The sequence below is a fragment of the Pholcus phalangioides genome, unplaced genomic scaffold (assembly GCF_987345545.1).
Source record: "Pholcus phalangioides strain wild (caught in Gottingen) unplaced genomic scaffold, Ppha-v1.0 ptg000010l_1, whole genome shotgun sequence".
Taxonomy (NCBI): Eukaryota; Metazoa; Arthropoda; class Arachnida; order Araneae; family Pholcidae; genus Pholcus; species Pholcus phalangioides.
The window spans coordinates 27,052,355-27,067,479 of NW_028301603.1; the positions used below are offsets into that span (position 1 = coordinate 27,052,355).

At 39.3% G+C, this 15,125-nt stretch overlaps 1 protein-coding gene across 2 annotated transcripts in view; it reads right to left on the bottom strand.

The window, feature by feature from the left end:
* NAT1 (N-acetyltransferase 1) overlaps positions 1-15,125 on the bottom strand; it is a 107,976-nt gene that overhangs the window by 53,233 nt on the left and 39,618 nt on the right. For both annotated transcript variants that reach the window (XM_089237959.1, XM_089237960.1), the window contains exons 16-17: positions 10,454-10,712; positions 5,970-6,174 (exon numbers count right to left, since the gene is read on the bottom strand). In XM_089237959.1, the coding sequence (XP_089094085.1) occupies positions 5,970-6,174; positions 10,454-10,712 (464 nt within the window). The remainder of the gene's footprint in view (positions 1-5,969; positions 6,175-10,453; positions 10,713-15,125) is intronic.

Genomic DNA, 15,125 nt, shown 5'->3' on the forward strand with positions numbered 1-15,125 from the left:
CCAGGGACCTCTCAGTTACCGGAAACCACCCGAGGACCCACTGGCGAACCGGTAAGGGCCAGAGTGTTCGATTAGTTCGGCAGTCGGCGGGTGGGGTCTTTCGGCTGTCGAACGAGAACGGGCCAGAGGTCGGGCTACTGATGTCCCACATAAATTAATTCCCCTCATGACGACGATGCCGCTATTTTCGTGGAGGGGTTTGATCCAATATATGTATAGTTGGGCGAGGCTTAGCCCAGTTTAAATTATTTTTATCGAAGAACTTCCCGGGGGAGTTGTTGCAAGTCTCGTTGTGCGGATACGAAAATATAGTGTTGTACTCACTTATTTTCGGCGGGGGGCTGCAGACCTCCGTCGGAACAATTCATTTCATATTGTTATGTTAGTAATGTTTACATAATCGGGAGAGTCTGATCAGCTCTCCGGATTATGTCATGTTGCCAGATTCCAATGTAATTAAATTGTAATGTTTATAATAGTGACGCATGAATATGCAAATTCGATAAATTTGTTGAGGCGAAAAGGCCATGCGAGGACATGTGGTCCCAAACTTCTTGTAAAAGGGGAGTATAAATTCCTCCCTCTTTGTCTCTCACATTGCGTTCGTCTAATCTTGTTCTGTTCAACTGAAGCCCTCTAGTAGGACGGTTCACCGTCTTACTACCGTATCTATTGGCCTTAGGCTGAATTGTTAAAATGCAATAATCTACATTATTTGAATCCGTTTTCCGGCAGGTCCGGAATCAAAATATAAAACAATCTTCACAGTCAAAGTTCTTCATTGCTGATCGAGGTGGTCCGGCCCTCAACCGAGAGGCCCCCGGAGCTGATCAAGGTGGTTCGGCCCTCAACCGAGAGGCCCCCGGAGCTGATCAAGGTGGTTCGGCCCTCAACCGAGAGGCCCCCTGGAGCTGATCAAGGTGGTTCGGCCCTCAACCAAGAGGCCCCCCGGAGCTGAGCAAGGTGGTCCGGCCCTCAACCGAGAGGCCCCCAGGAACTGATCAAGGTGTTCCGGTTCTCAATTGAGAAAACTCCTCTGGTATTTACGGAAAAGCTAACAACATCGGATGTCCGATCGCTGCACAGGTTGACTGTTGTTGATCATCAATTGGTGAGCCAGTATCTTTACTGCTAACGTCAAATAGAGGGCTCCAAGATATACTAATCCATTGTTAAAATTAACTAACCCATATAATTGAATAAATAATAATATTTCATGCGAAAGTTTGTTTCTAATCATTTTCCACTTGTCGTTTGCCACTTTATTGCTGGATATTTCGAACCGGGCAAGCAACTCCCATAAGGGACGTTGCAGCGGCAAGACAATACAAAAATCCTAGTTATGGCCCTGCGCCATACTCCCTCCAGTAATATAAGCTCAATGGATTTCAGCTCCGATTCACCCATTGAAGTACAGCTTGCATTTGGCGACATTTTTGTCTGCCACACTCAGCAACCAATCTTGATAGAAAGGATTTTTCAGCCACACAAGTAATTAAAAGTACACACACTTGTTACTCATTTTTTGTTTTCTTTCTTTAAAGAACCTTATACAACCTTAGACAGCATGGGGGGAGATACGGGGGGGGGGATGTGAAGTTGACTGATCTAATGTATATATGCATATATGAATTGACATCATCGTGTCCCCCCCCCCCCAGACTTCCAAGTCAATCTTTGCCTATAGTTGACAGTAATCAGAGGAAGCTTCGCTCACTTACGGACCGAAAGGCTGAAATTATTTCGGCAAAAATTATGACACTTTTTTATTAAGATATTGATTTCTCAAGTCCTCCAGAAAAAATACCTTGTACAAAAGTTTAATGACTTCCAACGACTCCAAATATGTCTACATACGATCACAGGATACATGCTACCATAAAGCCGGGTTTTCCTAGAAGTGGGTTGTTGCAATACCTTCTAGAACAGAAGGACTTCTACTCTAGAAATAGGTATTGGTTGGTTGTTTGGGGGGTCAGAGTGTGCCGACTGAGCTGAAGAAAAAACACAACGATCGGAAGTTCATTTTGAACTCTAGCTTTTATTCCATAAAAGTTGCAAGGAAAAAAAACAAGATCATTAACGGCCGACAAATAACAACCGGCAATCTCAGGGAGAAAAAAAACAATCCCAACATAGACACGGAAAAAAACCAGCCTACAGTACAAAGCCGAGCTCTCCCGTGAGGGTGAGAGCATGCCGTCAGCGATTTACATATTGCGTCTGGCCGAGCGGTTCCACGTGCACAGAGAATAAAAAGGGAAAAAACATTCCAACATAGGTTTTTGGCGGCGCATGAACCGAACTGTATCATTTCGTGTCGACAGAAACGTTTCACATAATCACACTACGCGTTTGTGTATTCCTACCGTGGCGCATCAGCTCACGGTGTAACATAGCCTTGTTGACGCTCGCCTGACCTTTGCCTCTGATGTTATGGAAGTGCATGTGTTATGTTTTATTATTGCATTTGTGTTACGTCTATTATATACTTTATGTTTATAATTATTTCCTGTCGAATAAACAAACTTGTTACTTACGAACGTTTTCGGTGCCGATGTGTCACGAACTGTTTTAGGAAGAAAGGGAAACTAGTTTCCGAACTTGCCACTTGGAACGCCGATGTCGATAGGGGCGCATGTGCGTTATTCCTCATTTGCATGCTTAGTGATTTGGGAGCTATATATAATCACGTCCGTGCTTCAAATCGGTCTTCAGTCATATAACGCTAGAATCGCTAATCATCCGAACAACTTGGCTGAACCGATGTTCCCGTCACGCAAGTTCCCGTCTGTTGCTCTCCAAGACTGCCGTTCAGGGATGTCTGCTGGTGTCCGTTCTCGATCTTAATGCCTTCGTAGATCTTGCCGATTGCGATCTGGCGTTGGCTGGCATGGTCAATAACAGTGATCTGATAGTTTCCTCGTATGACGCTGCAATCTGATGCTACCCTTTCGTCACGACGTCCACCATCGGACTCCACCGCTTGAACACCGAAATCCACGTATAGCACGCCGATGTCCTCGATCTAATGACTCCTCTTCGTCAACGCCCTGGGTTCGTCGAGATATCCGTTAACTGGACTCCATCACTTGATTGCCGAATACCTTGTGTGGTTCTACCGGTGTTTGGGATATAACATCGCCTCATCTACTACGCCCTGGGTTTGTCACGATATCCGTCATCTGACTTCTACTGCTTGATCGGTGAAGACAAAGTGTGGTTGTGTCGACGTCCGTGATCCGATTCCGCCGCCTCGTCGACGCCTTGGGTTCATCGCCGAAGTCTGTGTGATTCTACTGACATCTGTGGTCGAGCATCGTTTCTTGAAGACCATAGCTGAGTGTCACCTCTGCCCTAATCGTTTTACTATAAGTATACTTTGCGATTTTCCTACTAGTGAAGGGTTTGCCCTTGAATTGATGTCTTAACTAATGTTTTAATTTGTAATAATAGAAATAAATAGTTGTTCGAAACTGTTTTGTTCATTGGCAGATAAAGACATACGTTGCAACGGCCCTGCTATCAGCTACTCTGTCATCTGCATGCTCCGGTTTGAAGGGAAGCATCGAGCTCGATGAAGGGAAGTGAAAGAAAACAAAAATGAAGAGAAGATCGGTAAAACGAGTGGCGCACAATGCATTTGACTCCTCCAGAAACAGTCGGCCAATCACGCCCGACGTAAAACACTGCCGTGTGAGGCTTGTTGCGCTCTCTAGGATCTAGGTTTTCTTATTATTGGTGAGTGGACGGCTTGTCACGCTGGGCGATTCACTTTGCACGCGGCACAAAAAACCTGCTCCTACGAAAACTCGGCTTTATAATAATGGGGAAAAACGTGCTTTAAATCCACATATCCAGGGTTATTGGCTACTAAGGCTTTTTCCCTGTGCTTTGCACTTTTTTTAAGGACGTCACTTACGAAGTAAAAAAAAAAAAGTGACGAAAACTATTTCAGAAAACACAAATTTTTCAAGGACTCTCACAGAATTCTTAAAAAAAAATTCTTTTTGAAGGACTCTTATTTATTTTCAAGGACTTTCAAGGCCTTGAAAATGAACTTTTTTTTTTCAAGGACTTTTGAAGGTTTTCAAGGACCGTACGAACCGTGATCAAAGTGTGCATCTGTTAATGATTGTTCATATCTATTTTTATACTCTGATTTTTATACTCAAAACCTTTCTATTGTTTGATGTTGATGCTTTCATCTTCAGTTGCAGCTTTTTCCATGCCAATACACATTCAGATATAGAGCAGTTGTGTGTGTGTTCCTTTGTACAAAATCCATAATTTTAGCAAATGGCTTCAGAATTGCAATTATGTCCTTGACATTTCTTTTTGAATCAATATTTAAGATTTCACTAGAGATGTTACTATCTGAGATCTGTGGTCTTCACAAACTTTGGTAACAACTGACGAATTTTTAACATAAGATTCAAGAGAATCACGAAAAGTATTCCATCATACCTCTGCAGGAAGACTAATGCACTCCCTCCTTACATCTGATATCATGCTTTTAGAAATGATTGTGGAAGTATCTAAATATACTTGTAACATACTTTGTTACATCAGTTTTAACAAAATTGTCGGCTAACAAGTTTAAAATGTGGGCACTGCACCAATATGTAAAAGCCAAAATACGAAAAGCCAGGCTTTTTATCCAGAGTCTTTCTAGAAGAAACCATACTTGAAGTAACAAAACTTGATATGTTACATTAGAAGTTTTCTCTTCTGTTGACTTCACTGAACTAAAAACCACATTTGCTAAATAATTTCCAGCATGTGATAAGCCGGATGTGTCAATAGTATGAACATAGATGGCTTTACCACACCGTTTGATAATACATAGAGTTTATTTATTATGTATATCCATCCATCGCCATGTAATTTCATTTTCTAAGTCAATTTTACATTCTCTAACTTAATCATTGTAAATCTTGGGTATACGGTATATCTAAAATATATTAAAATTAATCGATACTTAAAATAATTTAATAAAAATTTAAATCAGTTCAGAGCTGCATAAATAATTTTATTCAATTACAACAGATAATTTTTCATATCTGAAAAAAATTGATTTAAATCAGTGATTTTTTTTAAAGAAATCAGTTGATTTAAATCACAACCCTGGACAGAATGCTAATATTTTGCCACCAGCACCCCTTACAAAATCAATTGTGTATGTGATCTTGCACACAATATCAGTTTCCTTGGAAATCTCAGAGATAATTGAATTCAAATCATTCTTCAACATATAAAGGTTAAAGGTTTTCTACCCATAGGCAGGAAAAAAAAAAAGCAAGAGCATAAAATGTTTTTATAGAAAAGAAGTTAAGAGCTGGTATTGGCTTTGTTTTCAACAGTAGAAAATAGGGTCTCCCCACTTTAGATCCCTTCATCTATTTAACTCAGAGGGCAGATTGTTCCTTGGCCAACATTGTTTTCCAGTATGTAAAATCCCACCCTTCAACTGATAAGGCATTTCTCTCAGTAGGGGATCTGAAGAAAAATGCTGATAAGGATTTTTTTTTGGTCTCCCTGGGGATCTGAAAAATAATCTTCAATGGAAAAAAGTGAAGGTAAACCACTTGAATGTAGATTCATACTCTTGATCTTTTCCCCTTCAGATTTTCCCCGACCGTTTTCAGATTTCCTGATTCTCCAGACATGCACTAGTCTGGCCTTTTCAGGCTGGCTCCAGCAAGCAAAAGAAAAACGTGTTACGGCAAATATTTTTAGTGTTTTTTCCTCACTCAGAACTTTTTCTTGACTTTTATCAAATATTTGCATATTTCCCTTTTGACTCTTGCCAAACATTTCGCATCTACTCTGACTGTCTAGGTCACCAGGACCCTGCATTGCATTTTACAAACATAATAACAAATTTAGAAAAGCTTTGCACACATATGAAGCAATTTAGCGCTGCATAATATGAATGATATTTCTTGATGAAAGAAGCAATAACTTACCAGGAGACAAGTGCACTAACAAACCCAGGCACAGTGTGTTGTGAGCTATCAATGGTATCTTTGATCCACCTGTATAAAGAGTTTGGACTGGGGTCAGTTTGGAGCTGCTTCCAAAGATCAGCTTGGATCCTCAGCAACGGAAATAGGAAACTGAGACCACGATCTTCAAGAATATCAGCTAGTCTTTCCTTCGTTCTATCAATCTCTGCAAAGCAATCAACATCAATGAAATGATTTCCGAGTCATACAATAACTTTCAAAGTGAATGCATCTTTTAAATCATCGCAACAAAACATAAGCAAATACTTTAAACACACCCCCATATCTCAAATAGTACATAAATCAAGTGTTTCATATACCTAAAGATAGATCTCGTTAAGACAAATTCAATGGTATTTTATCACGTTTGATACGTCATCTGATTTGGAAACAAGTGGGGTACACTTCCATAAGAAAATCATTTTAGGCTTTATCTCAGAAAATAGGAAACTGAGACACACCAATGGTGTTGGATAAGACAAATTCAATGGTACTTCATGAGTGTTTAAATTTCTTCTGGTTTGGATAGTAGGAGCTTTGCACATTTTTGTAACAATCATTTTAAGCTATTTTTCAGGAATTATAAACAAGACTGAGATATATTTCATTTTGAGACATATCCCCACAATACCCTATTTGTATGAAGTTTTCTCCTGTTTTGGTTGGCAGACCAAACAGGTTATATTACACTGTGATGATATTTAATGGTTTGTGTTGTATTTTAAAGAAGAGGTAAAGCAGTATACTGGAGTTTAAACAAGCAGGCATTATGTAGGCTTCCCTAAACCTAAAAATATGCAGGAACCACATCGGAAAAATGAATCATTATAACAAGTTCATTCCTGGTTTTTCTCAAATGCCAGTTCCTTTGAAAAAACTGCGAACAAAAACTGCCAAAGTTGAGTGGAAGCAAAAACAAGATGAAGTGTTCCAGAAATTAAAAGATCATATTGTTAAAGTTACCAGACTAGAGCATTACAACCCAGAATTTCACTGATTCTAGCAACTGAGATGCTTCATCTTATGGCATAGGCACTGTGATTTCTCAAAATTTTACAATAGTTCAGAAAAGCTGATTGTGTGTGCATTTGCTTCCAAGACATTGACTGATACACAAAAATTCTACAGTCAGGTAGAAAAAAAAACTTTGGCCATTATTTGTGATGTGAAGAAATTTCATCAGTATTTGTATGGTAGAAAAATTCGAACTCCTCACTGATCACCACAACCTTTGGTATCCATATTCTATCCCAACAAGCAACTTCCTGTGATGACTGCTCAGAGACTACAATGTTGGGCAATTATTCTCATGGGATACATATATGATATCAAATACAGACCAACAATAAAGCAGAGAAATACTGATGTTCTATCAAGACTTCCAGTTGGTCAATATTTGGTTCAGTATCTGGTTGATTACAATGCAATACAAGCAGCAACTGCTAGGGACAAGACTCTAAAAAAGGTTCTCCATTATGCTCAGGAAGGTTGGCCAAAAGACTTGCCTGAAAATAATGAGAGAGAGAGAGAGAGAGGGTGTAAAACCATACTTTCTAAGAAAAAATTAATACTATGTCAATCGAGGTATCTTGCTACTTCAAACAGAATGTCTTCGTATAATCATTCCAAAGACTTTGTTATCCCAATCAGTTCTCAAGACTCTTCACATTGGTCATTAGGGAATAGTTCAAATGAAGCAGATGGCTCAAAGATATTGCTGATTCCCACAGATCGAGCAGAAGATTGAAACTAATGCCAATGTGCAAAAGCTAGTCCAAAAGCGATGTTTCAAGATTGGCCAAAACCAGATGATCTTTGGAAAAGAATTGATATAGACTTTGCGAGATGATTCAAAAATTCCATGTGGATTTGAAGATATCATTGTGGATGCATACTCCAAACTTTCTTATATGATAGAGATGAAATCTACTACTTCAAAAGTAGCTATTGAAGCTCTAAAGAAGGTATCCATCATTTAAGAATTGCCGATCACACCTGTGACAGACAGTAGCATACAATTCACTAGTACAGTTTTTGAAAACTTTTGTATATTGAATGGTACTGAGCATCCTACTACTGCTACTTCATCCTGCCTCTAAAGGCGAAGTGGAACGGTTTGTTAGGACATTCAAAGAAACTATGAAAAAAGCTTTTTGGAGAAGGAGACCACCAGTCTGAAGTACTCCAAAAACTTCTGATAACATACAGGATAACACCCAAACCTGGTTGTGATAAATCTCCTACAGAACTATTACATGGCAGGCAGCCTAGAAACCTGCTCCCCCTCTTATTCCCACCAAAGAAGAACATAGCACTTCCACAAGTTCAGTATCAACAGAAAAGTATTATGTAAGAACTGAAGTGGGTTAGTGCCAAAGTCCTCAGACATTTTGGTAAAATGATGTATTTGGTTCAGACGAATCGTGAAGTATGAAAACAGAACCAAATGAGGAAATCTCCATACTTCAGAGAAACATCCTACAATACCATCTTCAGAGTACTATGCAGACTGTCAATTCTTGCTGCCTACTTCTGCTGAGGTTTCAAAGTATACGAAAACAACCTGAACCAGGTGATGGTAGTACTGTTGTTACCGCCAATACTTCTGTTGGGCATCCTGAATGCTCTGCACTGGTTCCAAGTCAGCCCTCTGCTGTTCATCAAAGGTCAACTTGTGGGAGAACAATGGTCAACAAATTTGTTCCCTTGCGAGGGGAGGAATGTAATAAAAACTACAACTACTATGAATTTAGCAGAACCACAGTCAATATCTCACCACATGCTTCACACACATTTACTTTGTACTTCAAAACCACAATTTATTATTCCTTATCTGACCTCTCTTTAATTCTATTTTATTATCATGTTTTGTTACAATAAATGTATGGTTAAAAATCCAGTATATACTGCTCCACCTCTTCCAAATAAAACACTTCAGAAATATAAATTGTCAAAAATCACCTTTCCATATGCATGAGAAAAAATTCAGCCCCTCCAGTGTTGTGAATCACCAGAAAGCAATTAAAGAAGGCATGATGGTAACAGTTTAAGGGTTACAAGATGTTTATATTTAAAGTTGTGGCTGCGTCAAATGCATAGCCCCTGCCCATATTTATTCTAGACTAGCTGTAATACCCGGCACTGCCCGGTGTTTCTTCAATTACTGAGAGGATTGAAAAAGTCACAAATCATTACAAAGGCATGAACTATCATGCATAATACTGGCAGCATTAAAGAAGTGGCAAACCATTGTAAAGGCATGCACAATTGCACATGTCTGATATGTATTGTTAGGGAACCACGGTAACCAAAGTAAACATCTCGAAAGTCATTGTTAAGGCTGAAACACCATTGTTGCCCATCAGCTTTTCGCCCAATTCCGACACTTGCCCAGCTCTGATGAACTTTTAAAGTAGTCTATGGTTCAATTCCAGTCCTGTTTGGCATATATGCAAAATTTGCTGACGATCGGTCTAAAATTGTAGATTTGTGTAAAAAACATAGACATACATACATACTTTCACATTTGTATATAAGAAAGAAATTGAATTTTTCATTGCAAATACATTAAACCTTTCTTTCACAGACACCAGCGGGACAAAACAATTCATCCGTAAAAGAGAGGCGACAATTAATCTGGGGTTTGAAATGCATACTTTTACTATACAAGGGGAAATTATTTGGCCGTAAAAGAGGGGTGATTACATCTGTGGGGTGTCCATCAAGAGGAGTTTTACTGTAATAAGATTTTCTAATGTGATGCACTAAGTGCACACAAGTCTTCATATGATTCAGGTTTGAAAAACAAAAAAATAATAGTTCAAGTTATTTAAAAGATGAAAGTAAACTCACTACTATCTCAATTAAACTCAGATTTGTAACTTTTACAATAAAGGTTTTCTTTTGTTATTCTAATGCATGACAGTTATTTTTTCATGCACATGTGCTTACATACATGTAAAATGACTCTCATAACAGGGCTCGACAAGCACCATTTGTCATTACGGCAACTACAAAATCTGTATCGATGCCCATAAATACTGTATGTGTCTTCGATGATTTTAAATTGAATCTTGAATGACAGCGTCCAAGGATGATGAAAAAATTACTGAATTCATTACATAACTGCTTCTCGTGTTGAAATACATAATAAAGTCTAAAAAAAAAAAAGTAAAAACATTATTTAGGACTGATGATTGGCCTGAAGAAATTTGGCTGGTGCCTAAACATTTTTTACATTTGTTAAGTCTTGATTCCAGGAATCAAGGTTGACAAATCTAAAAAATCAGTTTTCCCTTTTATAAGGTGAAAGAGGGGGGGGGGGGGGGGTGAACACTATAAAAGAAATCGAAATAGTTTAGAATCACTATTCTAAACTATTTTTATTTCTCAAAAATGATTCTCAGTGGATAAAAATTACTGATAATGTCAAAGTCAATGTCTACCTGGAAGCATGGTTAGGAGATTAATCTTGCTCTGGTTGAAAGCAGTCTGAAGTAAAGTGCGACCCTGGGCTTTGTGCAGTTGCTGTAGGCACAGCAGGAAGAGTGGGTAATGTGCACCATTCTCCAGAGGTTCTGCCACCTGAGCAAGGGTGACTAAGTCACTGGCAATACTGCGAGCAGCAAAGCCTGCAACATGAGATTTCACTCGAGGTACTTCTGCCTCCATATCAGACATTTGCTGGAATATGCTCTTCAAAGACTGTTTTGGAAAAAGAAAAAAAAATTCTTCAAAACAGGAATGAGAAATATATACGACATGGTCCATGAGCTTGGATGAGAAAACAGTTGAATCAATATTAACTGAATATTTTTCTATAAAAGGGTCCATGGCTATTATCTTATTGGGCCTTATTAATCCCTTAACTGCCACAGGCATATATATAGACCTTACGGAGTCTATGCGTTAACTACCACAGGCATAAATATGCATCTTTACAACACATCAGCGAACAAAGGTGGCACTGGAAAGCAGACTGTGTAAGATTTAGTCTGCGGTTAATGAAAAATACATTCTCACAAGCAAAATTGTTAAAGTAAAAGCATAAGCTTAAAGTAAAAAAATAAAAGCAAATCCTTCAATCCATATTTATAATGATTACCTTTAATTCACAAGTAAAAAGGTCAAATATTTTATATGTATTTTTATTTTTTAAAAGAATTTCTAAATACAATATTTGTTTGCACACGCAAGATCAAACTGATCAAGCTCCATGGTATAATCTATAAGTATATCCAGTAAAACCATTTTCATTTCTGTACTAAAAATTAATACGTTAAGCTTAGAAGAACAATTATGAAACTCTTTTACAAACATAGTTGTTTCGCAAACAGAATTTTGATCTACAAGGGGATCACAAAAATTCTCTGGTTCCTTCATTAAAAAGTGTCTAAAGTTTCAGAATTTCTTTGAGTAGTCAAAGCAGTAGATAGTAACTAAACTTACTGTCAATTTAGTAAGTTTTACTGTAATTAAAATTCCTCAGCTCAGAACTCAACAAACTTCAGAGAGAGAGAAAGTTGTGAAACTCATAAATGATTTTTCTTTCACTCTGTTCAGCTCTCACTGTTAATAAATCATTTATTCGTTAAATTTTGGTTAACTTATCACAATAGAAAAGTTTGCAAAAGAGGAAGGTGATTTATTTCTATGGCTCCCCTTCGAATAAAATATGATAACAAGATTGTGCCATATATATATTTATTTATTCAAAAGCAACCATAAAAGTCATGTACCAAAGCCAAACAGCTCAAGTAATGATAAGGAAGGTGTGGCAGAACGGGATATACCCAGTGCTTTAGGGTTTATAAAATCAACAATTATGTTTGGAAATTTTTGAAGGGGGAAAAAAATTACATTTTATTGTACATTACTAATGTTCATAATATATAAAAATGAACTTATTTTCTATTTTTAGTTAATTAAAAAAAAAAGCTTTTCGATTGAATAATAAAATCTCATCTTGCCACATCTGGTAGGACAAGAAGATCGCTGGTGAGGCATGATGAAGCTAATCTTGGCATAATGCACAAAGATGAACTAATTCTGCATCTCCATCTTTTTGACCTGCACATGTGCAATAGGCCCATAATTTACTCTTCCAATACTGAATCCAGCCATCAGCAGGCTAAGAGTATAAATTACCACAGGAAAAACATGAAGAATCGGAGCGAAACCATTTTTAGTTTGTATTGTTCACTTTCGCTTCATATGGCTAGTTTTTTTTAAATATTTTCTCCATTTTTTTTAATATTCATTTTTGCCAGAAATTCCCTTTTACATGATAACTTGTCAAAACTGCAATCTTGCCATGCTTTCTAATCCCTCCCTTTTTAAATAAAAAACCACTGCAACTAGGAATTGGTTAATTTCTTCTCGCGTAGAACATGTAGAATAATTCATGTTTATTTCATTACTTGTAGGGGCATTGATAGTAGCAGCAAGTTTAGCGGTGATATTTAAATTTAATGCCCATTTAAACATTTTTCAGCTAGAGTGCATCGAGACTGTGTACCACTTAATAACGATCATGTTGTTCAACTTATAGGATCAAGGTGTAACATTCAAAATCGGAATCATTTTGACGTCAAAGAGTACGGAAAGTATAGGAAGACTTCAGATTGTAATATGTGTAGGAAGCTGTTGAGCAGCCGCTGAAAAGGAAGAAATGTAACGTGACTTTGTGCTCGAGCGAACGAGCGATTTGTAAGAACGTCAAGCTTAAAAAAGAGAGTATGAGAAGTAGTAGGGCAGAGATTGAATTAAGGGATGGTAGAGGACAGTAGTCGTATTTAGGCTACGCTTGTTAATGTTCTGAATTCGAATAAAGTCTGGTTCTTTGAAAACGTTAGTAAAATCCCGGAATACTTGAATTGAAGCCGCGGCCATTTTCCTTAGGAGCCAACAGATTTATCAGAAGCGGGATATAAAACCGGACTGCGATAGAAGAAAATGTCATTTCTCGTGAGAGGACGAAAGAAAGACTTGGAGATGCTGGCATTGGAGTTGGGAGAGAAGCCGTCTTCAGATGACAGAGTCGCCGATCTGAAGAATCTCATCGTCATGTCCAAGAACTATGAAGAGGACTTTGTTAGAGGACTCCTAGAGCAGATCATCGAAACCCGTCAAGAAGAAGCCGAAGCTCTGCGACGGAAAGAAGAAGCCGAAGCTCTGCGACGGAAAGAAGAAGCCGAAGCTCTGCGACGGAAAGAAGAAGCCGAAGCTCTGCGACGGAAGAAAGAAGATGAAGCTCAGCGACAGGAACGAGAGGCCGAGCGGCAGTTCGAACTGGAGCGTCTTCGGATAACATGTGCGGCGTCGCGAAATATCGATGATGACACCGAAAGTCATCGCATCGTACCGTGCGATTTGACCAAGAAGATACAGAAGTTCGACGCGGATAACGGGGATTTGAGTCTGTATTTACAGTACTTCGAATGCCAGGCCGAACTTGCGAGAGTACCAGAGGAACAATGGGTCACTAGCTTATTAGTGTTACTGCCTTACGAAGTGTCCGAAATCGTGATCCGTGAACCCAAAGAGAGGATTAACGACTATGGTTTCGTCAAGGGACTGTTGCTGAATCGATTCAAGCTGACGACAGAGAAGATACGGCAAAAGTTTATCCAGCACTCCCGACGTCTGAAGTCGACTTGGAAGGACTTTGGATATGAATTGAATGTCTTCTTTTCCGAGTGGCTATCTCTTCTGAATGTTACCGAGTTTGAATCATTGAAGAAACTGATCGTCACAGAACAGATGAAATCGCGGGTACCGACGAAAATTCGTGAACATTTCATCGATCAATGGTCTAGTTTTGTGAACCCTGATGAATTAGCGAAGAAGCTCGATGAATACGAAGTCGTGAGATCCGAGATCGAGGATGTAAAAAGTCACAAGTTCACCGGGACTGATGAACGAAAATCCGGATTTTGGGATGACCAAAGGGTAGATGCTCACCGAAGAACCGTTGCTCAGGATCGAATTGTGCACGTGGATCCAAGGAGAGACATGATGATGGGAACGACTTTGAACCGGAACAATCGACCTCGTATGAGTGAAGTTCGTGACGGCGAGGGACAACGTGTCAGGCCAACGGTTCCGAGAGACAATAAGCGGCAAGACTGGGAGCCCAGATGTTTTTCGTGTGGATACCTGGGTCATGTGTCGCGTGATTGTCCAAGAAAGAAGAATTTAACATGCCGCCTGTGTGGTGTGGCCGGTCATATTCAAAAGCACTGTGATCAGACTACAACGAAGAAAGTCAACTTGGCAGCAAATGGTTGTGCTGATTGTTACGAAGGGAACTGCATCAAAAATGCTAGGATCAATGATGGGCGTCTCATCTCATGTTTGATCGACACTGGAAGTAGTGTGACATTGTTGAAGAAGTCCGTAGCGGAGGATATGAAGCTCAAGTATGTGCCGAAATCAGAAGAATTATTCGGTTATGGAGATCTGGTGAAGCCATCAGCAGTTGCACTTGGGAAACTTAACGTGGATTTGGAAGTGGATGGTGCAAAGTCAGCTGTGGATGTGTTGGTCGTCGATGATAATGCACAGTCGTATGATTTGATAGTTGGACGGAACTATCTGATGCCGCCGGAAATTGAGTTTGCCGGGAGTGGAGGAAGACTGCGCGTGTGGCACGCAAGTGAGTTGCCATGTGTTCGAGATGTCGGAGTCGAGGAGAAAAGGATAGAGCTGATGACCATGAATCCAGAAGAAGTTGATGGTGCAACGATGGAGGTCATCGATGCCAGAATAGAAGATGTGGAGGACGGACTGGTGCTGATGAAAGGAAGCCAAGGAAATACTGATGTCTTGCTAGAAGTCGTGAAGGGGAAAACGAAGGTTCCTATTTTGAATTTAGGGAAACATGTTGTGAAGTTTGGTGAAGGACAGTGTATCGGTCGTGCGTCAATCGTTGTTGATAAACTGAGCATGAGGGAATTAGAAGAATCTGATGAAGCTGTAGGAAACCCCGAAGTCAGAAACGCTTTTGTGTGTGATGAACTACGTGAAAACTTGGATGTTCTGGTGGATGAAGAAGTGAGTCCTTCGACTGATTGCTGCGTGAGTGAGGCCGTCATAGGATCAAGGGACATTGAAGTA